This window comes from Oryctolagus cuniculus, chromosome 19 (genome assembly GCF_964237555.1).
Source record: "Oryctolagus cuniculus chromosome 19, mOryCun1.1, whole genome shotgun sequence".
Taxonomy (NCBI): Eukaryota; Metazoa; Chordata; class Mammalia; order Lagomorpha; family Leporidae; genus Oryctolagus; species Oryctolagus cuniculus.
This window is the reverse complement of record NC_091450.1, coordinates 17,531,768-17,553,911: the sequence shown is the minus strand read 5'-3', so window position 1 is coordinate 17,553,911 and position 22,144 is coordinate 17,531,768. Positions and strand designations below refer to the sequence as shown.

The following is a 22,144-nucleotide window of genomic DNA, read 5'->3' as shown; positions in this document are numbered from 1 at the left end:
CACACAAAGAAAAGTGTGTGTGACAAGATAACCCCAGGTTGGTCTAACTAGGCATTTTGTAGAAATAATTCTCTGCTAGCCATTTTTAAATTACTTTTCCAAAGACTGAGGAATGTATACTTTTTGTAGACCTTAAATGTTAATGATTTAGTATTTCTATACTGAACTATCAAAATATCATTCCTAGCAAACCACTTTGGAACACAAATAAAGTTTTACAGTTAAAACTTTTAAATATCACAGGTGGTTTAGTTTTTAATGCAAACACAAATACTATCAGATAATTTTTACATTTTATAATTGGTATTCATGATTATGCAGAAAAGTATTTATATAACAGGCCTTAGTATCCTATTATTAGAAAGCCTTATTTAAAATGTTCATCTGGGACTGTCATCTGAAAACTTAACTTTTAGAAAGGTTTCCACCATTCCTTACATGATGAATAGATCATTGTACCTGAAATTTTTAGGCAAATAATATGATTTATGCTCTTTGGGAGGGAGGCTTGAATCTTGATTTGTATAAATCTGAAAATGCCTATATAACCAGCCCCTACTATAAAAACCTTGGTTGCTGAGTCTCTAGTGAGCATCTGATTGCCATTTCACACACATTGTTAAAATTCATTGCTTTAGGAATTAAGTGTAACCTGTTTGTTTCCAACTGGGGGAGAACTCTTGGAAGCATGTGCTTATAATGAATCATGACTGTGAGCACCATCATGTCCTGAGTCCTGTGAGTTTCCTAACAAGTCTTCAAATGTGGAGGTGGTCTAAAGACTTGGATAAAATAATTGGTAGAACAAAAATGTTGATTAAAACAAAAGTAATATGTTGAGAAAAAACAGAAAGTGGTATGTTGAAGGGCAGGATAAGTTTGCCAGATAAACAGTAGTCAATGTATTTATAGAAACTTAAGAGAAAGAGACTTTTATTTCTGATAGTATCTAGACTAAATACTGAAAATATCTCTTTTTTATTTTATCACAAATCTGTTTTTTAAATATCTATAATGAAATATCATGCTGCATCCCACAATAAATGTATATTTTAAAATGTTGATTAGGTATTTTTATTTCATAATGTAGATAATTTCTTATAACTGTACTGAATGCAAATATAACAGTATAAGTGGGAAACAAGTATGTTAGGAGTGTGTGTTCAAAAGTTTTTCTGAGAAAGTGATCAGAATGAAGTATTTGGAAGACCTGTGTATTATAGTATGAACACTCACATGGATCATTTTATATTAATGTGACATAAATTTATGGGTATACATTCCCTAGGAAACTGCATGTATGATTAACCTGGTAAAGGAAGACAATTTTGTGATGATCCAAAAGATTCTTCCCCTTTGTAGTGAGGGAATAGCCCTGTGGTTGCATACATGCCTATGAGTTTCTGATATCTAAGTGCACCCTGAATATGAATATATTATGTGGGAAAGGAAACATTATAGCGCACTTCTTCCCAAGAAGAATTCATTTTCCTGACAACAAGAACTACCACAAGGGCAGATACTTGCCTTACAAGTGTTGGACTCAAAAGTCCAATCCAAGGAAAGAGACAGCTTTCTATGATGTTAAAGAGGGCTTACCTAGTGATGGGAGCCTCTCACCAATCAACTAACAAGCATAGGAAGTCTCTGAAATGTGTAAAGAAAAAGGTGGTATGCCTAAAGAACTTGGACTTTGAGAGGTGGCAGGACCTTCACTTTCCTTGATTTTTATAGTTAAATCTTCTTGAAAAAGCACTGCTGAAGCCTATAGCTGAGATCAATAACAGGCACGGATATCCAAGAAAAGCTTGGTCTCCCAAACCAAAGGACTGGTAAAGGATTGCCTAACAACAGAAAAGTGGTTTGGCAATACTTGCCATACTTCAGGGAGACACCACACCCTCAGAAACCATAGAGGTTGACCCTCCATCCCATTTCCCCTTCCCTGCAGAACCAGGCAACACTCCAGGTCACCTGCTAGAGAACTGACATTAGGGTCCAGTAGTGAGCTGAGCTCCCACACACCCACCCCACAGAATCAATGAGACTGAATAAAGTGATACAAGTAAGTTCTCTCGTAAGCAGCTGCTATCAGTGAAGCCAAGCAGGAAACAGAACTTCCAAACCTACCCTAATTAGCATTTGTCCTCTGCCTGGTCCCCCTGCATTCTCCCTACACCGCCTTGCCACTGTACACCATCATTGAGCCCCGTTAGGGAGCTGAGCTTATTACAACATTGAGAGAAAATAATGTGGTATGAGCCAGTGTCCCAATTATCTCTAGAAAGATATCACAGGACCAAGAAGAGACCTGAACTTTATCACATTCATCTGCAAGGAGGAGTTTGAGTCAATACCCCAACTTGTCAGAGAGGCTTCAGCAGGGAATATTGCATATATAATTACCTAGCCTTTGTATTACACCTCCACAGAGGAATTGCCTACTTTGGGTGTGGAGGTAGAGGGGAGGATTAAGTAGGATCTGGAGTCTGTATAGGATATAATAGAAAATCACTAATATACCAAGAACCACAAAAATGACAAGAAGAATGAAAATTAAAACAGACTTTAACTCTGAGATGAAACAGATTTTGGAATTACCTGACGAAGTATCAAGCAGCCATCTTTTTTTTATTTTATTTTATTTTATTTTTTTGACAGGCAGAGTGGATAGTGAGAGAGAGACAGAGAGAAAGGTCTTCCTTTTGCCATTGGTTCACCCTCCAATGGCCACCACGGCTGGCACGCTGCAGCTGGCACACCGCGCTGATCCGAAGGCAGGAGCCAGGTACTTCTCCTGGTCTCCCATGGGGTGCAGGGCCCAAGTACTCGGGCCATCCTCCCCTGCACTCCCTGGCCACAGCAGACAGCTGGCCTGGAAGAGGGGCAACCGGGAAAGAATCTGGCACCCGACTGGGACTAGAACCCGATGTGCCGGCGCTGCTAGGTGGAGGATTAGCCTATTGAGCTGCAGCACCAGCCCAAGAAGCCATCTTAAGGATGCTTTATCAAGCAGTTATGAGAAATGTTGACACAAATGAAAACATCAAAACCTTAGCAAAAAGTTAATAAAGAACCAAACTACAGACCTCAAAAGTATAAAAAAATTTTTTAATAATAAGAGTATAGAATAAGTGAAGTTGAAGACATATCTTCAGAATTTACGTGATATGAGCCTGGAACAATGGTGTGCTGAGTAAAGCCACTGCCTGCAGTGCCGGGATCCCATATGGGTACCAGTTCAAGTCCCGGCTGCTCCACTTCTGATCACGTTCTCTGCTATGGCCTGGGAAAGCAGTAAAAGATGGCCCAAGTCATTGGGCCCCTACACCCACGTGGGAGACCTGGAAGAAGCTCCTGGCTCCTGGCTTCAGATCGGCACAGTCTGGCCATTGTGGCCAGTTGGAGAGTGAACCAGCAGATGAAATTATAGTTGAAATTTATCAAATCAGGGCCAGAGCCATGGCACAGTAGGTTAATCCTCTGCCTGCAGCACTGACTTCCCATATGGGTGCTGGTTCTAGTCCCGACTGCTCATCCAATCCAGCTCTCTGTGGCCTGGGAAAGCAGTAGAAGATGGCACAAGTCATTGGGCCCCTACACTCACGTGGGAGACCCGGAAGAAGCACCTGGCTCCTGGTTTCAGATCGGTGCAGCTCTGGCCATTACTGCCATTTGGGGAGTGAACCAGTAGATGGAAGACCTTTCTCTCTTTCTCTCCCTTTCACTGTCTATAACTCTACCTCTCAAATAAATAAATAATCTTTAAAAAAAAGTTTATCAAATCTAGTAAAAGACCTGCAGTCTCATGAAGCTTAGGAAATTTAGGAAAACTCAAATTCATGCCAAGACACATCATAATTAAACTTAGGAATACCTAAAAACAGTGAAAAACCTGCAAAACAGGCAGAGAAACCATGCATTACTTGTAGAGAAACACCACTTCAAATGACTAAAAGTTTCTTATCTGAAACCAGAAGGAAGTAGCATGTTTTTCAGGTGCTGAAGAAAAGAATTGACAGCTGTGAGTTCTATATCTGGCTAAACTGTTCAGGATTGAATAGGAAATAAAAACATTCTTAGGAAAAGAAAACCTAAGAGAACTTACGGCTTGCAGGCTTATCCTTGAAGAATGAATCAAAGAAGTTTTCCAAATAGAAAAGAAATGATAACATAAATCTTAGAACTTCACAACAAAAGAACAAAGAAATGAATAAAAAATAAGCATAGACATAATAGTCTATTCTATCATGACTCATAAGTTTGATGAATAAAGCAGAATTTTAACACCATGCAATGTGATGCTGAACGTATGTGACAAAATACTTAAGACAGATAAAAAGTAGGTAAAGACCTAAATGGAATTAAAATACAACATACTAATAATATACTTCTGGTATGGTGAAACACACATGCCAGGAGATTATAATATAATCACAAATTTTATAATACATATTGTAATGTCTAAAACACTCAGAAAACTGCAAAAAAATTACTAAAAATGTTCACATAACTCACAGAAAAGTAGGAAACAAACATTAACTAAAACCAAAGGAATCATAAAATATTGTATATAATGGCAAACTTAAGTTCTCACATGTCAGTAATTACTATAAATTTAGATTTGTGTGAATACTCAGGTATAAGAGATCTGTGCAGGTATAAGACAGAGATCTGCACAGGTGATTCAAAAACATGACCCAACAGTATGTCACTTACCTGAAGCTTGCGTCAAATACTATGACATAGTGCCAGCATTGTGGCATAGTAGGCAAAGCCGCCACCTGCCATGCTGGCATCCCATATGGGATGCTAATGCACCTGCTTGGGCCCCTACACCCATGTGGGAGCCCTGGAAGAGGCTCCTGGCTTCAGATCATGAACCAGAAGATGGAAGGTCCTCCCTCCCCCCCTCTCTTTTCCCCCTGTTTCCCTCTCCCTCTGCATGTCCCCTTCTCTCCTTCTCTCTCTCACCTTCTCTCCCCTTCTCTCCTCTCTCTCTAACTCTGCTGTTCAATAAAATAAATAAATCTTAGAAAAATACTATGACATATGGATAATGAAAGTAAAGGGATGAAAATGCACTTCATTACAGATTTTTAAAGATATAGTAAGAATTGCCATATTAGCATATTTGCACCTGAATGCACGTACCCACTTGCTGCTTGGCTACACATCCACAGAACAGAAAGGAAGTGTTAGACAAGGCAGATATTCCATAATAAAATGATCAATTCGCCAGAGCAATAATATGAAACGTGTACACACTGAACAAAAATCAAAATACATGAAACAAGAGCTGAAATAGCTAACAACGGAAATTCACAGATTCATAACTGAGTACATTAGCACTGCACTCCCAACTGATAGAACTATTAGTGAAAAAAATCACCAAGACAAACAGGCTCTAATTTACATGTATAGGACAGTCCTCCCCAAAACTAACCTCAGTGAAATAAGGAGGAACTTACTGCTTACATTTTGCTAACATTTTTCTCCAGTTTCTTTCATTACTACCGCCTTTGTGGGTGGTTTTTTTTTTTTTTTTTTTTTTTGCCTGAAAGTTTTAATTGATTGTTTGTCCTTTTTTGTGTATTACATAATTTCTTGTGGCTTCCATGGCAATTAACATGTGATATCCTGATGTTAAAATACTCTTAAATTGTTACCTGCTTAACTTCAGTAGCATAAAAGAACCCTGTTTCTCTGTACTTCTGTGTTTATCCCATTGAATGATATCACAAAATTAACTGTATGAATTTTGTGTCTAAAAATATATGGTAATAATTGTTCTCGACACTATTCTCTTAAATCATGTAGAAAAGAAAAAGTGGCATTGTAAACCAACGTTAAATACTAGATTTAATAATTGTTGATGAAATTATTTTTGCCAGAGATCTTTTATTTCTTCATATGGTCTCTAGTTACTGTCTAGTGTCCTTTAATTTCAACATGCACAACTCATTTTTAGCATTTTTTAATTTGACAGATAGAATTAGACAGTGAGAAAGAGAGACAGAGAGAAAGATCTTCCTTTTTCCATTGGTTCACCCCCAAAATGGCCACTACGGCCAGAGCTATGCCGATCCAAAGCCAGGAGCCAGGTGCCTTTTCCTGGTCTCCCATGCAGATGCAGGGGCCCAAGCACTTGGGCCATCCTCACTGCCTTCCCGGTCCACAGCAGAGAGCTGGACTGGAAGAGGTGCAACCAGGACTAGAACCCGTCTCCCATATGGGATGCTCGCACCACAGGTGGAGGATTAACCAAATGAGCCATGACGCCAGCACCCTTGTGGAGCAGGTATATTTGATTATGTGGAAATGTGTTCATTTCTCCCTCGTTAAATTTTCTTTTTATTTGAGAGACATTCAAACAGACCTCCCCTCCTCCTGTTTACTCCCAAATGCTCACAATGGCTTGGGGTGAGCCATGCCAACCTGGCAATGAGGGATTCAATCCAACACTCCCATGAGGGTGGCAGGAACACAACTAATTGAGCCATTACCTGCTTCTTCCAAAGGTGTGTATTATTAGGAAACTGGAATGAGAAGCAGAGCCAGGACTTGAACCCATGTACTCTGATATGGAAATAGGCATCCAAATGACAGTTCAGCTAGTCTGCCAAATTCCAAATCCTCTCCCCCATTTTGAAGGACAGTTAACACATGTAGAATTCTTGACTTACAGTATTTTCTTTTCAGCAATTTAAATAAATCAATATATTTGAATCTGGCCTCCTAGGTTTCTAAAGAGAGCTCTGATGATTAAGGGATCAATTCAACAGGAAGATGTGACTGTAATAAATGTGAATGCACCCAATGCCAAGGTGCCTGGCTATTTAAAATAAATGTTGATGGGTTTAAAGAGAGATCTAAAATGCAATAAAATAGTAATGGGGGGCTTCATCACCTCACTTTAATCAATGGATTGATCAACTAGACAGAAAATCAACTAAGAACAGAGCTAATCTACACCATGGACTAAGTGGATCTAACTGATATTTGCAGAACTGTTCATCCCAGTTTCAGAATACACATTTTTTTCATCAGTGTGTAAAATTCTCTAGGATAGACCATATGCTAGGCCATAAGGAAAGTCTCAGCAAATTCAAAAAAATTGAAATCATACCATGTATCTTTTGTGACCACATGGTATGAAGCTGCAAATTAACAACTCAAGAATTTTTATAAAATATGCAAACACGTGGAAACTGAATAGCATGCTCCTGAATGAACAGTGGGTCATAGAAGAAATCAAAAGGGATATAAAAAATTTTAGAAACAAATGAAGATGGTACAGCTTATCAAAATTTATGGGATACAGCAAAAACAATGGTAATAGGAAAGTTTATAGCAGTTGGTGTCTACATCAAGAAATTGGAAAGGCTTCAAGTAAATTAGCTCTCCATGCATCTCAATGACCTAGAAAAAGAGCAAGGAACCAAACACAAAATTAGTAGGAGGAAAGAAATAATTAAAATCAGAGAAGAAATGACCAAAATTGAAAGGAAATATAAAAGAGAAACGAAGAGCTTGTTTTTTGAAAAAAAATAAATAAAATTGATACACCATTGGCCCAGCTAACAAAAAAAAAGAGGAAAGAGATCCAAATTAATAAAATCAGAGCTGAAAAGGGAGATCAACAGATACCACAGAAATAAAAAGAACCATCAGGAATTACTACAAACAGCTGTATGCCAACAAATTAGCAAATCTAGAAGAAATTGATAGATTCCTGGACACATAGAATCTACCAAAATTGAGTCATGAAGACAGAAAACTAAAACAGACCAATAACCAAGACAGATTGAATCAGTAATAAAAATCACCCCATCAAAGAAAAGCCCAGGACTGGATGGCTTCACTGTTGAATTCTACATGACTTTAAGAAAAGAATGAATTATAATTCTTCTCAACATATTCAAAACCATTGAAGGGAAAGAATGCTCCCAAACTCCTTCTATGAGGTCAGCATCACCTTAACTCCAAAAGCAGAAAAAGATACAACAGACAAAGAGAACTATAGACCAATATCCCAGATGAACATAGATGCAAAATGCCTCAAAAGAATGTTAGCTAATCAAATCCAATAACATATCAGAAAGGTCATTCATGTGGACCAAGTGGGGTTTATCCCTGGTATGCAGTGATGTTTCAACATATGAAAATCAATAGCCGGCGCCGCGGCTCACTAGGCTAATCCTCCGCCTTGTGGCGCTGGCACACCGGGTTCTAGTCCTGGTCAGGGCGCCGGATTCCATCCCAGTTGCCCCTCTTCCAGTCCAGCTCTCTGCTGTGGTCAGGGAGTGCAGTGGAGAATGGCCCAAGTGCTTGGGCCCTGCACCCCATGGGAGACCAGGATAAGTACCTGGCTCCTGCCATCGGATCAGCGCGGTGCACCGGCCGCGGCGGCCATTGGATGGTGAACCAATGACAAAAGGACGACCTTTCTCTCTGTCTCTCTCACTGTCCACTCTGCCTGTCAAAAAAAAAAGAAAAAAGAAAATCAATAAATGTGATACATCATATTAACAAACTGAAGAATAAAAGCCATATGGTTATTTCAATAGATGCAGAAAAAGCATTTGATAAAATACAACATCCTTTCTTGATAAAAACCTTAAGCAAATTTGATATAGAAGGAACATTCTTCAACACAATCCAGGCAATTTATGACCAACCCACAGTCAGCATCTTATTGAATGAAGAAAAACTGGAAGTGTTCCCCCTAAGATCCAGAACCATGTAAGGATGCCCACTGTCACCAATGCTATTCAATATAGTCCTGAAAGTTTAAGCCAAACCCATTAGGCAAGAAAAATAAATGGGATACATATTGGAAAAGATTTACATTTGGAAATCTTTTCCAAATGACATGATTCTATATATAGGGGAACCAAAAGATGCCAATAAGAGACTATTGGAACTCATGAAAGAGCTTGGTAAAGCGACAGGATATAAGATGATATAAAATCAACACACAAACATAAATAGCCTTTGTATACACAGTGTCATGACTGAGAAAGAACTTGTAAAGCCAGTCCCATTCACAACAGTTAGAAAAAAATTCAAATATTTGGAATAAATTTAACCAAAGAGGTGAAAGATTTGTACAATGAAAATTACAAAACATTAAAAAAAAGATGGCATGGAAAATCAAAAAATCTTCCATGTTCATGGATTCATATAGTAAATATCAAAATGTCCATACTACTGAAAGCAATTACAGGTTCAATGTGATCCCAATCAAAATACCAGCAACATTCTTCTCAGATGTAGAAAAAACAATGCTAAAATTCATCTTGAAACACAAGAGACCCTGAATAGCTAAAGTAATTAAACCACAAAAACAAAGCCAGAAGAATCAGAATACCAGATTTCAATACAGAGCTTATGGGCAGTTGTAATCAAAACAGCCAGGTTATGGCACAAAAATAGACATGTAGACCAATGGAACAGAACAGAAAATGTAAATTACTACAACCATTGTTGTAGACAGTAATGAGACAGCTAAAAATAGGTATACCATAAAACCCAGCAATCTCACTCCTGGTAATTTACACAAACAAAATGGATCAGCAGGTTAAAAAGTTATCTGCATGTTTATTCCAGCTCAGTTCACAATAGCTAAGATACAGAATCAACCCAGATGATCATCAGCTCATAATTGGATAAAGAAATTTATGACATGGAATACTAAGCTGTAAACAATGATTGAAATCCTATCTTTTGCAACAAGATGGATGCCTACTGGAAGCCATTACACTTAATGAAATAAGCCAGTCCCTGGATAAAGAAATTATAGAATATGTACTCCATAGAATACTATGCAGCAGGAAAACATCATACTGAGTGAAATAAACCATTCCCAAAGGGACAAATATCATATGTTGTCCTTGATTGATGGGTGACAACTGAGCACTAAAAACCTGTTGAAGTAAAATGGACACCATGAGAAGGAGTTCAACAGCCCTTGTCCTGGCTGTTGAGGAACAACTTACTTTTTTATTCCTTTTAGTTTTTTGTTGTTGTTGTTGTTCTACTAAATACAATTGGTTGAACTCTTTAATTAACACACAATTAGTCTTAGTCATTTAAACTTAACTGAAAAGTGATCCCTTTAAATATAAGAGTGGAAATAAGAAAGGGAGGAGATGTACAGTTCAGCACATGCTCACTCAGACTTACCCCTAATGGTAGTGCTAGAAACGTGCCAGGGGATTCCAATTCAATCCCATCAAGGTGGCATGTACCAATGCCATCTTACTTGTTAAAGTTATCAGTTTAACGGTGACTTGATCAGCATAGCCCTGACTGTTAATGAACAACTTACTACATTATCCCTCTTAGTATTTTTTTTTGTCTGTTCTACTTAATACTACTGGTTTAATTCTGTAATTAATACACAGTTATTCTTAAGTGTTAAAATTTAACTGAAATGTGATCCCTGTTAAATATAAGAGTGGGAATAAGAGAGGGAAGAGATGTACAATTTGGGACATGCTCAAGCTGACTTGCCCAAATGGTAGAGTTAGAAACATACCAGGGGATTCCAATTCAGTCCCATCAAGGTGGCATGTACAATGCCATCTCACTAGTCCAAGTGATCAATTTCAGTTCACAATTGATCATAATGAAAGGACTAAGAGTCAAAGGGAGCACATAAACAAGTCTAGTACCTGCTAATACTAACCGATAGAATAAATAAAGGGGAGAGCGATCCAACATGGGAAGCGAGATACACAGCAGACTCATAGAATGGCAGATGTCCTAAACAGCGCTCTGGCCTCAGAATCAGCCCTAAAGGCACTCGGATCCGGCTGAAAAGCCCATGAGAGTATTTCAGGCATGGAAAGCCAAGACACTCTGGCAAAAGAAAATGACCTAAATGAAAGATCTCTGTGAGTGAGATCCCAGCAGAAAGAATGGGCCATCAAGGAAGGAAGTACCTTTCTTTGAAGGGAGGAGAGAACTTCTACTTTGACTATGGCCTGTCTAAATAAGATCACAGTTGGCGAACTCAAGAGACTTCCATGGCCTTGGCAGCTCATGACAAGAGCCTTGGGTGATTACTGACGTCATAAATAAGTGTCAATTGTTAAATCAAGAACGGGACTCACTGTGCACCTGCTCCCCATGTAGGATCTCCGTACTTAATGTGTTGTACTATGCAAATTAATGGTAAAACTACTACTCAAACAGTTCTCTTTACTTTGTGTGTCTTTGTGGGTGCAGTTTGTTGAAATCTTTACTTAGTATATACTAAGTTGATCTTCTGTGTATAAAGATAATTGAAAATGAATCATGATGAAGAATGGGATGGGAGAGGGAGTGGGAGATTTGGATGATTGTGGGTGGGCGGGAGGTTCTGGGAGGAAAAGCTGCTATAATCCAAAAGTTGTACTTTGGAAATTTATATTTATCAAATAAAAGTTGAAAATGGAAAAAAAGAAATAAGCCAGTCCCCAAAAGACAAAAACTATATGTTTTCCTTGACATGTATAAATAATAAAATACCAAAAAATGTTATGTATAGGAGTTGGCCTTCTGAAATCCGATGATTATTTACAGTCTTTTTCTCTACAGTTGAGGAACAGTGGTGGTTTTTTTCTTCTTACCATTTGTTGAACTTTTTTACTTTTAATCTTTTGATTATAAATTCAAAGTAAAAGTGCCAGTGCTGTGCGTTATGAGTAAAGCCTCTGTCTGCAGTGACAGCATCCCATTTGGGCACCGGTTCAATTCCCAGCTGCTCTACTTCTGATCCAGCTCTCTGCTAAGAGCCTGGGAAAGCAGTAGATGTCCCAAGCCCTTGGGCCCCTGCACCCACATGGGAGACCCCGAAGAAGCTCCTGGCTCCTGGGTTCCTATCAGTCCAGCTCCAGCCATTGCAGCTATCTGGGGAGTGAACCAGTGGATGGAAGATTCTCATTCATATTCTCTCTCTCTCTCTCTCTCTCTCTTCCTCTGTCTCTCTGTAATTCTGTCTTACAAATAAATAAAACCGTTTTTAAAAAAATTGAAAGGAAAAATTAAGAGAGAATAAGAAAAGAAGGAGGAGGCAAAGTGGGTGCATGGGTAGGATAGAGGGTATGGCGGGAAGTATCACTATGTTCCTAAATCTATACATAGGAAATAAGTTGTTTGGCTTAAAATAAAATTTTATAAAAATTTTCAAAATTAATGTTATTCTAAAGTTAAAAAAAAGAAAAGGCAAATCATTCCAGGCCTTCTCATAGTATACTTTTTCCTTCCATATTTGGGAGAACATTTGTATTTTAATTTTGTAATCCATAGCCCTGCACTGTTTGTTGCAAGGCTCTCAATTCTGTGGTGTGTCCATGTTGCAGTGTCACACAGATGGGATGGCCCAACTTTTGTGCTTAGTAAACAATCTGGATAAGTTTTTTAAAAAGTTAATCAAGAGCTTTTTCAACCCATAACTTCAAACCCTCTGAAAACACTTCCTATATAGATTCAACTTACGTTAATAGCAGTGGTATACGTTCATAATATTTCAAGCAAAGGTCATGAACAAATGAAATTTAGAAAGGAAAAGATGATTTTTCATAGTACAGGTATAGGTCAGTCTTGCTTAAATTACTGTGAATGTTTATCACCACACATGTAAGGTCAAGCTTTCTAGAAAAAGTTCTTCCTCCCATTTATATGTTAATTAATACAACACATATTTTTTATTGAGCATACTGTGTGGCAGGCATTGGTGATATTACAGTGAAAAGGTAAGGCTAATTTCCTCCTAAAGCTCACATACTGGTGTTGTATGAAAGGTTAATTGTAATTCATTATTTTACAGATTGCCTTTAACTGACTTGATAATGTCCTTCTTCCTTGCAGCCCATTTGGCTGCATCTGCTGGAAATATCCTATTTTTTGCCAGTTTCTTTCCATTTAACTTCATCGCTCAACGCTATGGAGAAATCACCCTCACTTACAAGGTGGCTGCCTGTCTCAGCTCAAACGTTGCATTGGCACTAGGGATTAATCTTCTGCTCAAATTGGAAGTAAGACGTGAGTGTTTGCTGTTCTGATTCAATTCCTAGAAAAATAGGGTGAGGAAATGTGTGCTGATGAGACAGTAACTGAGAAGATAAAATGTTACAATGTTTATTTTTCCCCAGTTTCTTTATTCATATAATGGTGATTGTATGAACCATGAAGCAATCTGTGTGTAAAGTTACGAGTTCCCCATCCCTCAACAGTAAACCCCAATTACCTTATCAAATCAAATAATTTTAAATATTCTACAATATGCTTTATTGTCTTAATGTGTCTTGGACCTCTTCCCATGTAATGATGCGCTTATATTTTTAAACAAGTTAGTTTGATTTTCTACTGTAAATGGGTACTATAATTAATTAACTCATTCTCTATCAGCACATATTTATGTGGTATCAATGTTTTCCTATTACCCATATCAAGACATACATATTTAGTCAAGCAAATATTTGCATATTAATCTGAAAATCTCATTAGGTATTAATAGCTTAATTTTTATTTCACTCATTAAAGAGTATCCCAATCCATTATTCTGCCAACAGTATGAGTTTTTCCACATCCCTGAAAATAATGCATTATACTAATCTCACATTGAAAAGCAAATATGATTACTGTATTTCCTATAACCATTTTTCCTCCAAACTGTTCACTGTAGGGGAAAAACATTGAAGGTAATGTAAGTCTGATCTAAACATTTATTGAGGCTTTCTGAATGAGTCAATTTTTCATAGGTCTCTCTGTCTTCCTTTATTCTAGATGATGTGAGTGGAGGTGGGAATTTATGAGATCTTAGAAATGGAGACTTCAGATATGTCTGCCATCCTGTAGATCTTTCACCTCTGTAGCAAAATACCTAGCCTGAGCTGCTGTGTGGACCCTTACTAACTGAAGTATGACTAGTTATATGTGGTACAGTTTCACAGCATACCCCATCTGTTGATAGACCTAACTCTAGCCACTTGTCCCAACCTTAAAGTCCTCATCCTATTCTTTGTCATCCATGAGTTTCTTTGTCCCTCAAAAACACTCAGTTGACATCTTAAGTCCATTTATCTAGTTGTTTCACCCTGCTACCACAGTGTTGGCTATTTCTATTGATCCAAGCTGAACAGTTCCCTCGAGTATCCCTGAGACAGGAAAACCTAGGACCCATGTACTTCTTTTTTTAAGATTTTATGTATTTATTTGAGAGAGAGAGTTACAGACAGCAAGAGGAAGAGACAGAGAAAGGTCTTCTTTCCATTGGTTCACTCCCCAAATGGCCACAACGGCTGGAGCCATGCCGATCTGAAGCCAGGAGCCAGGTGCTTCTTCCAGGTCTCCCACGTGGGTGTAGGGGCCCAATGACTTGTGCCATCTTCTACTGCTTTCGCAGGCCATAGCAGAGAGATATATTGGAAGTGGGACAGCCGGGACTAGAACTGGTGCCCATGTAGGATGCTGTTGCCACAGGCAGAGGATTAACCTGCTGCACCATGGCACCGGCCCCAGGACCCATGTACTTCTTAACAGTATTATACCACCATACTTTTACTCTTTTTTTCCCTTGAAGTCGGAGAGTACTGGTTTTCCTCTTTGTCTTTCTTTCTATAATGGATTTCCTTTCCAAAATCACTTTTACACTGCTGATTTTCTAAAGAATATAATGTCATATATAGTTTAAAGAAAAACAAAGTTTACTAATCCAGGACCATAAATTGGTGGGTATTTCAAATTTGTATATCCCTTATACCATGAAATAATTTATTTTTTACTTTCCTGCAAATTCTTTAAAAAATGGCACATCAAGGTGTTTCTGTTTGGGTGAGGGGAGGAATTTGAGTCTTGGATGTATTATAGATACTATAACAATCCTTAATCTGTGGCTCATTTAGTTTGAGATTATGGTATTTTTTTTAATTTAATGTAATCAAGTTTTTCAATCTGTCTTTTTCACTTGTACACTTGGATCTTGTCAAGAAGTACTTCAATACCCAGTGTCTTAAAGATAATAATCCTATAATTTATGTAAATTTTTATGATCAAAATGATTTTTATATTTAGGTTTTCAATAAGCACAGAATTTCTGTTTGATATGAAGTAAGAACATAGTTTTATTTTTTTCATATGAAAGTTGACCTATAACAATCATTTATTGAGTCATTTGTTCCCAACTGGTCTCTAATTCCACCTTTGTTTTGTGGTAAAGGCCTTTGTCTTTTAATTACATTTAAAGTTGTTATAATAGGCTTCCCATGGTCAGAAGAATAAGGGAGAAATCTGTCCTGGAAATGAAATGTGTTTGTTATTTGCTTGCCTATGAATGTTTCAACTGTGGTTACTGTTTGCTTATATATGACCTTGTTAGGTTCTGCTTGCTAGTATAGAGCAATGGCATTAACAGTTGCCAGACAGTGTGTGGGGTATCAATTCCTGTGGCTCCCATGTAACATTAGAATATCCAATCAAATGTATGCATGTAGTCTTAAAAGGGAGGCAAAGAGGCTAAAACCTTATATAAGGAAATGCCCTGCTTTATTTTGGGCTCAGGCTTTTGGATAAGAAACTGGGTCTTATGCCAGCATAAATAATAAAAGACTACTTCCTGTTAAAGGGCCTTGGTGTCTTGTCTCTGTACACAAATCCTGATATGTTTTCATGGGGACTAGTATCTGGCTCAGAGAGTGGGTTTTCCACCTCTTTTGTCTCCAGGGGTGTGAAGCTCTTAGCATCAGGGATTGAGTGATCTCTCATGGCTCCAGCAGACCATTTGCTCCATGGAAAGTGGTTCTCCCCCAGCATGCTGGGACTCCAACCCTGGGAGCACAGCAGAACGTGGTGGGCACAGGAACGAGTCTAATGAGCATTGCCCATCAGAACTGATAGGAACCAGATTCGTTTGGTTTGGTGGACCTGCCAAGTGGCAAAAGAGGAGCCTGATCAACTCCCAGAGTTGCCTTGTAATCTCATAAAATGATAGAGTACAGAGATGAAGCTGCAACCCTAAGGTACTGGGTGGTGAATTGGAGATATGGTATTGTTAGCATAGATGGTAGACTAGGTTCTTGTCTCCAATGTGAGACAGAGAAAAGTTGTAAGCAAGGTTAAATGGTTTAACAGAGAACATATACCTGGCAGACCAGGCAGGCAGCTCAAATAATACCAAAAAAAAAAAAAAAAAAAAAAAACCAAAACTGAGAGCTGAGCACACCATCTGTATTTAGAGTGAGGCTTATGAGAGAATGGAGTCCAGTTCTTCCTGTTGTTTCTCCTTTCTCTCCTCTCCTCCAGGGCAGAGTTTACTGAGTGTAAATACATAAAATTTCCTCTAAAATGTTAAAGGGACTATCTTGACTCCAAACTGAGTCTCTGACCTTGGGACTTCAGTTGGATCCATAAAACTCTCAAATGATAAACATGGCATAACCTAAAATCCATCATCAGGTTATAAAACCAAACTTCTGTTTTGCTTGTATAATGACCTAAAGGGATAAACACCACTCCCTTCCTCTATAATTTATGTGGAAAGGGGGAGAGAGAGAAAGAGAGAGGCAGTTTAGACTTTTTTTCCTCTCTTTCATTTGTGGTGTGTTAACTCCACCCCTTTGCTGAGAGTGGGAAAGAGGAAGGTCACTGATTTCTCAGCCTGGGCCACTGATACTTAAAAGTCTCCTAAATGTAAGTTAACAACCTTTAGTGGGCTTCTCAACCATGGCACAGTGGCCTCTGGCCCACAGTCACCTTAGGACCTGTCTTGCAGCTGCCTGAACATGTTTGTTTCAGAGATGGTCCCAGGTATCTGTTCACTAAGTGTCAGCCTAAGGTGCTTGTTAGGTGAAAAACTAGGCTCAAATTCAATCTAAAATCTAAAGAGACATTCTTGGTAAATAATAATCTCACACATAAAAATTATGGGAAATGATTCTCATGCTAATTTGGTTCAGCTGTAACTGGACATTATATATAAAAAATTCACTGCCTAAAAAAAAAAGAAGGAGCTCTTCCAAGATGGCAGAGTAGGGAGGGAGCTTACTGCTGTAGTCTAAGAGAAGATAGTTTTAAAAAATGGACAGTCCTGAGCTTCTGCACCAGTGTTAGAGTAAGGTGAGACCAGACTGCAGCAGCCCAAGCCACTGGCAATAAAGCTGCAGGAAGAGCCTGCAGGAAACCTGGCTTGGAGCTCCATGGAAAATAGTGTACCTACCAAACTAGAAGAGAAAATAAAGAGGGGGGGACACGTTTTTCTTTCTCCATTTACCTTCTACCAGCATCCTGTAACAAGCCAAAAGAGTGGGCACCATTTTGGACATATGTAACAGCTGAGCCAGCTCATGTCCCTTCTCAGCAACCAGCTGAGTGGAAATTCCTGACTCTGCGGGGAAGAACTAATAGGGAGGTGGGTGCTCATGACTGTGGAAGGCTTGTGTGCTAGGACTCACAGTGTGACTGGGACTTTGGGCAGTCACTGTGGGAGACTCCACACACTCAGGGCTTCCAAATTCTTTGGACTTTGATATTTCCAGTTGGGCCCCTGGAACTATCAAAGGATATATCTCTCATCTTATAGAGACACCAACTAAATAGGCTCTTTAGATTATATTAAAGGTACTGTCAAGATGTAAAATGGTACTAAACTTTAAATTATGCTAATATAAAATGTACTGATAAAAATGTCTAATGATTAAAAAAGTCTAATGATCTTGTTGCGTTATCAGTCATAATGGTTGTCTTAATAAAAAGGCGTGAAGGCCTAGAAGAGATAAATGTTCTTATATTATTATAAAATCCTAAATGTGCCTTCTGTAATACTTTGTGGAGTAAACAGGTGCCTCTTTTTGATTAATTAATTTTATAATTTTAACCATGGCTATTTGAAATATTTAGCCATCTACAATTTTATATTCTACAAATAGGAGGTTTCAAGACTCCAAAACAAAAGAAAAAACTGTTCATAAACGTTAAAATATTGTTGGTTCTGTGTTTAAATGTTTCTTCTTCTAGGTCCCAAAGGACTTTTTTTTCCATGACTTCAATTGTATTCAGTACTTTGGGATAACTCTGTAAACAGATAAAACTAAAGTGTAACAATAAATTACAGGTTCCAACTAAAAGGTTATGGTTAATTCAGATTATTAAAAACAAAAGGTAATTCTAATCAATTAATGGTAATTTTGAAAACAGTTAAAGATTTAAAAAAACTTACTAAAACTGCTTTATTGTTTGGTCTTGTATGTCATACATGTGTTATGTGTGTGCAGGTTGCATGTGTATGTAAAAATTATTAAAAACTCTGTTTTGATACTTTTAAAACTGGATTTAAATATTAAGACAAATGTTAGAAATGACTTTTTGTTATTTTGAAATGAGGTTTTATTTTATTCCATGTTTAAATTGTTTACTTCAATTTGCATAGGAAAAGTCTGAAACCTTTATCATGTAGTTGCTTTTATGTGTAATTATTAATGATATTTCACTCTTAGTTCCTTTTGAGGCTTAGAATTTCACCCATGTGTCAGATCAAACAGTATTATAGTCTGTACTTAGGTGCAGAAGATAGAGAACATTTGTAAATGGTGCTTGCTGCCTGCCATTTCCAACCGATTCTCTTTAAAGTATAGTAAGTAATTGTAAAGTTTGAATTTTTAGTTACATTACTTTTGAGGCTGGTGAAAAATTTAAATATAATGTTCTGGGAACACTTTCTCATATTAAGAAAATGTATATGTCTGTAGCACTTCCTTGCAATTTGAAAACATTGGATGCTGAACCTTATTTTGGCAGTTTAGATGATTTAAAAATACATTTATTGTTTTTGACAAGTATAATTACTTGGACAACTTTGTAGGTAGCCTTAACTTCTGGCCAACTTTGTTTTATATAAATTTATATACTTATCACATGGATGTGTTGCTATATACAACTTAATACTTTATTCTCAAATGCTGGGTTGAAAATTGTCTTGAAAGCCTTTTAAAATATATATCTCTATAAAGAAATATTCAGGATGATCATGATGAAAATTGTTTATATTATTATGATAAAAATGATGGTATAATATTGCCCAGTGTATTTAATGATTATTTGAAGAGGTAGAGGGAAGGAAGGTTATTATATTACTTTCTCCTTTGAAATTTTCAGTTTATCGGCTTTTAAAAAAATGAATACTTAAGGCAGTGGACATTTATTCAATATTATTTAAATGATACCCTGTGGTAAATAGTTTGTGGCATATTATTAATTTGCTCTGAATATTTGATTCTTTCTAATCCTTTTGACTTGACATTCAGAGTGTTGAACCAAGGAGAGAGGCTCAAAGAGGAACAGTTAAACACTTGGGGTAAATTTATAAACAACTCTTGCACCTCCCTTAGAACCACTCTTTGGATTCAGTATTTGTGCTTGAGTTTTCTTTCAAATATGGCCATATGGGTGTAGGACATGCAGAGGTGAAGCATTCATTTAATGCTTAAGGTTATGGAAATCTTGGGGCCAGCGCTGTGGCATAGTGGGTAAAGCTGCCACCTACAGTGCTGGCATCCCCTATGGGCGCCGGTTCGAGTCCCGGCTGCTCCACTTCCAGTCCAGCTCCAATCATAGCTCTCTGCTATGGCCTGGGAAAGCAGTAGAAGATGTCCCAATTCTTTGGGCCCCTGCACCCATGTGGGAAGACCCGGAGGAAGCTCCTGGCTTTGGATAGGCACAACTCAGGCTGTTGGGCCAATTGGGGAGTGAACAGGGGATGGAAGACCTCTCTCTCTCTCTCTCTCTCTCTGCCTTTCCTCTCTCTGTGTAACTCTGATTTTCAAGTAAATAAATAAATATTTTTTAAAATGTTATGGAAATCTTTTCAAGAAGTATTTTCTTATAGAATATGCTATTTGTATCCATGTCTTCCCACAGCTACACGGCCTTGTATTCAAATAGGTAATAATGATCTTTCCTGCATGCAGTGAGGGTGAGGAAGCTGGGGAGGGTAGACTTCTAAATTGATTATCATGTTTTGATCTTATCTAAAAAGACATAGTTGTCCTCATGGGCATTGGGTTGTCTCACAGAAAAACATGCTTATGACTACAGACTTCTAACTCAAGCTACCAAAGATTAAGGATAAAACTGAGCACCCCATTGACTGACATCCTAGAATCTGCCTCTTTGGTCTACTTTTTTTTAAGATTTTAATTATTTGAGAGGTAGAGTTTCAGACAATGAGAGAAAGAGACAGAGAAAGGTCTTCCTTCCGTTGGTTCACTCCTCAAATGGCTGCAATGGCCAGAGCTGCGCCGATCCGAAGCCAGGAGCCAGGAGCCAGGAGCCAGGAGCTTCTTCCAGGTCTCCCACATGAGTGCAGGGGCCCAAGAACTTGAGCCATCTTCTGCTGCTCTCCCAGGCCACAGCAGAGAGCTGGATTGGAAGAAGAGCAGCTGGGACTAGAGCCAGCGCCCATATGGGATGCTGGCACCACAGGCAGAGGATTAACCTACTGCGCTATGGACCAGCCCACTGTGGTCTACTTTAACAAGGAGAAAAAGAGCAAGCTAGGCAATAGGAGCAATGTAAAGATAGGTGGCAAGCCAAATAATAGCTGCTTTGCACAAAGTTCTGCCATCAAAGTGACCCAACGAGGCCAGTCCACCCCAAATGGCATCACAGGTTTCCATGGGAAAGCCAGGAAATTGGGCAAACAACTGTCCTCACAAAATCCTTTCAAGAGCGAGGCAAGTGGAACTTCCCTGAAAAGCTCCCAAACTAGAACCACAGATCCTGCTGGTTCCAAGCTGAAAAAGTCCTTTATTCCAGCCAGCATCCAAGGTAACACAGCTATTGAAGGGAAGGCTTAGGGTCAGTTTTTTTTTTTGTTTTTTTGTTTTTGTTTTTGTTTTTGTTTTTGTTTGTTTGTTTGTTTTAGATTACAGGCAAGACTGTGATCTTCCTTTTGAATATACTGCCTATTCTATATTAACCTCCTATTCAGGCCACCTCTCCTTCCAGGCTGGCTGGGTAATGAGAGTCAACATGTGTCTTCAGTAAAGAGGTTCACACCTTCCTTATGATGTCTCTTCCATTCCTAGGTACTGTAATAATGATTTGGTCTTCATTTAATTTGAGCATTGGGTCTGTTTCTTCCAGACTTACAAAGCCACAAAAGGAGGGGAAAGGCCTCTATTGTTCGTTGGATTTATTTATTTATTTATTTTTACCTCCAAAGAAACTTTTTATTTAAGGAATGCAGACTTCATGCATTTCATAAATACAACTTCAGGAATATAATGAAAAGGCCTCTATTTTTAAAAGGCCTTAAAACAAATTAAATAAGACCTTACAAATAAGAGACTGTTGCTTTGTCCACCTTTACTACTGTCAAGGTTGACGAGATAGTTCCTTGATCCACCACAGCAGAGTGGAGCCAGTGGCCTGTAACTGAGAGTGCAGCTCCAATCCAGCAACACTGTGCAATGAGCATCCGAAGCAAGTGGACCCTCCCTAAAGAGATCCCAGGGACGGTGGTTGTAGAGGAGCCGTGGAGACTGACAGCCTTGCTTCAGTCACACCAGAAGCTGACTGAGGACTCAGCTGCCTGCTAAAATACATTAACTGATCCTTTCTTCTTTTTCCTCTCTCATTAGTTTCCTCTTGTAATGCATTGTAAACCCATATTTCTCTGTGATTGTAGTTTTAGCCCTAAGTGTTAACAATAGGACTGGTGACAACCACTCCGGCCAATTAAAACCTCTTAGCAGTTTTTTAACCTCTTGTGAGCAGCATGCTTCGTTGTCATTGGTTGTTTCTAATTTGGTTCCCATTGTAGACTGGAGCTCCTTCTTACCAATCCAAAATGACCAGTGTCAATCCTTTTGACACATGGAAACTTGGAAGCTAATAAATTGGGTATTTTAAGCTACCAAATTGGTGGTAATTTTTTTATACAAGAGATAATATATAACATAGCAGAAAAAATATTTAAAGATGTAATTGTGGGGGTTGGCCCTGTCGCATAGCAGGTAAAGCCACCACCTGCAGTCCTGGTATCCCATATGGGCGCTGGTTAGAGTCCCGGCTGCTCCACTTCGGATCCAGCCCTCTGCGGTAGAAGATGGTCCAAGTCCTTAGGCCCCTGCAGCCACATGGGAGACATGGAAGAAGGTTC

The 22,144-nt window shown here is 38.4% G+C and overlaps 1 protein-coding gene across 20 annotated transcripts in view; it reads left to right on the top strand.

Annotated features, from left to right (window-relative positions):
* Nucleotides 1-22,144, top strand: part of LOC100353262 (phospholipid-transporting ATPase ABCA3) — a 236,330-nt gene that overhangs the window by 76,800 nt on the left and 137,386 nt on the right. For all 20 annotated transcript variants that reach the window (XM_070064622.1, XM_070064627.1, XM_070064623.1 and 17 more), the window contains one exon: nucleotides 12,859-13,032. In XM_070064622.1, the coding sequence (XP_069920723.1) occupies nucleotides 12,859-13,032 (174 nt within the window). The remainder of the gene's footprint in view (nucleotides 1-12,858; nucleotides 13,033-22,144) is intronic.